The following is a 1,850-nucleotide window of genomic DNA, read 5'->3' on the forward strand; positions in this document are numbered from 1 at the left end:
CAATATTGAAATGAATGTTGGTTTTGTACCCTTCTTACTGAGTGCAGAAAGGATTCAGAGATGGATATTACTCTTTATAAAATCTTGAGACTTTTTACTTCCATACACAATACGTGAATTATAAGAATTTTAATAGAAGTGTTTTAAAAATTAGTGCTATTTTATCTTAAACAAGATTAAATAAATTTTAGGGTTTAGCTTGCCAATAAATGATTTCTATACATTTCACAGAGTATTCTAGAATTCATCTGTTTTGTTTTTTTACTCAGTTATCTTATTTTTTCAAAATGTGTTTTTAAAATTATCAGGAATGAGATGACCATGAGTAATAAACGTGAACTTGGGCAAGTGTTGAATGCTTACATGGTGCTACATAGCATGAGATCCTGTCCTACAACTCACTTCTGAAAAACAGGCTTTTCAGTTAGATTGTTGAAAGTGTTATGTTGTGGCAGTGGCCATTTGGAGAGCTTAATGAGAGGCATTTTTAATCTATATTATATATTTTTTCATCAGATTTTTAAATAAATTTTAAAACTATTAATTTAGTTATGAAATAGGATCATGTAACATACATGGATATGACATTCATATAAAAGTTTTGTACCTAAAAAGAAGAAAAAATCACAATAGCTGTCAAGTTCTATGTTACTATAGTATTTTACTTCTCTAAATATCACTGTCTGAAATACATCAGTAATAAAAAATAAGAGACAAATTTTCCATTGACATAGGCAATTATAATTGACAAGACCTGACCCCCATCCCAATATTACACTGATCTGGATGAGAGTCATGCTATCCTGGCCCTAAGACAAAAATAAAAATTCTGGCAGGTCATCTATTTTGCCGTAACATCATTAACCCATTGGAAAAAGTCACATTGTTTGGTCTTTGGAAATGGACAGCAATAGAATTCTCGACCATTATTGGCATTTTGCTTCAATACTTCACGGATGACTGTAATTTTCCCATGACCACAAAGAGGATGGTGTGCATCTCCCCACTGAAAAAAAAACAAAAAAATATTTTAAAAAATTTTGATTGAATTAAAGCAGCAATGTATTCCTAACATCATATATAGGTCTTATATACAATCATAAATAATATACACTGCATAAGACAGACTAAGTCATTATAGGTTAATAATTCAGTCTTACCATGAAAAAATTACACTGGTTCTTTTTTGGTAAGTCACACACATAGAAAATTCGTCCTCTGTTTTCAGCACTTTTTTCAGCTCTCAATTTACGTGCTGGGAACTTGTGGCCAGAACACAAAACTGGTGCTACTTCTCTCTCAGCTTTCAGTGTATCTGGAAATTTAGTGGGAATTCACTAATGCAGAACATATTAAAAGGGAATCATCATTCTCATTAGTTTTCTGTACAGCTGTACTAAATCTTCATCTTACTTCTTGTCTTGGGTGTGGGAGGAGCAAGACTTCTCTGTGATCTTGTTTGGTGAGTTACTGGCGTGTCAACAAGTGCTGAATTCAACTGGGACACTGGGGGTGGGGTGCTTGGAAGACTTGCAGGGGAATTGCCGAGCCTTTTAAATTTGTACTTTCTGGAAGTTAAATTACAATATTTTACAATATAAATTTCTTGATGAAATTTCTTCTTGATTTTCCTATTATTCTTTACATAAGTGAAAAACTGTCAGTAGATATACATGCTAGGGTACTCAGGTATTTTCTGCATATGAATTGCTACCAGACTTAATAATAAAATAACAAGGATTCCAGACCCAGCAGACTTAGGGTTAGGAGGAAAATAAAATTTAAAGTAGTAAAACAAGACATGAAAAAGAGAGAGAAAATGTGAAGGGAAAGCTAACAAAAAAAAAGGT

General features: G+C 32.5%; 1 protein-coding gene across 1 annotated transcript in view; it reads right to left on the reverse strand.

Annotated features, from left to right (window-relative positions):
• Positions 1-495: 495 nt before the first annotated feature.
• LOC119591404 (endonuclease 8-like 3) overlaps positions 496-1,850 on the reverse strand; it is an 8,374-nt gene continuing 7,019 nt past the window's right edge. The window contains exons 6-8 of the mRNA XM_037940147.1: positions 1,414-1,568; positions 1,161-1,315; positions 496-1,006 (exon numbers count right to left, since the gene is read on the reverse strand). Coding sequence (XP_037796075.1) covers positions 842-1,006; positions 1,161-1,315; positions 1,414-1,568 — 475 coding nt within the window. The 3' untranslated portion in view covers positions 496-841. The remainder of the gene's footprint in view (positions 1,007-1,160; positions 1,316-1,413; positions 1,569-1,850) is intronic.

This window comes from Penaeus monodon, chromosome 28, assembly GCF_015228065.2.
Source record: "Penaeus monodon isolate SGIC_2016 chromosome 28, NSTDA_Pmon_1, whole genome shotgun sequence".
Lineage (NCBI taxonomy): Eukaryota > Metazoa > Arthropoda > Malacostraca > Decapoda > Penaeidae > Penaeus > Penaeus monodon.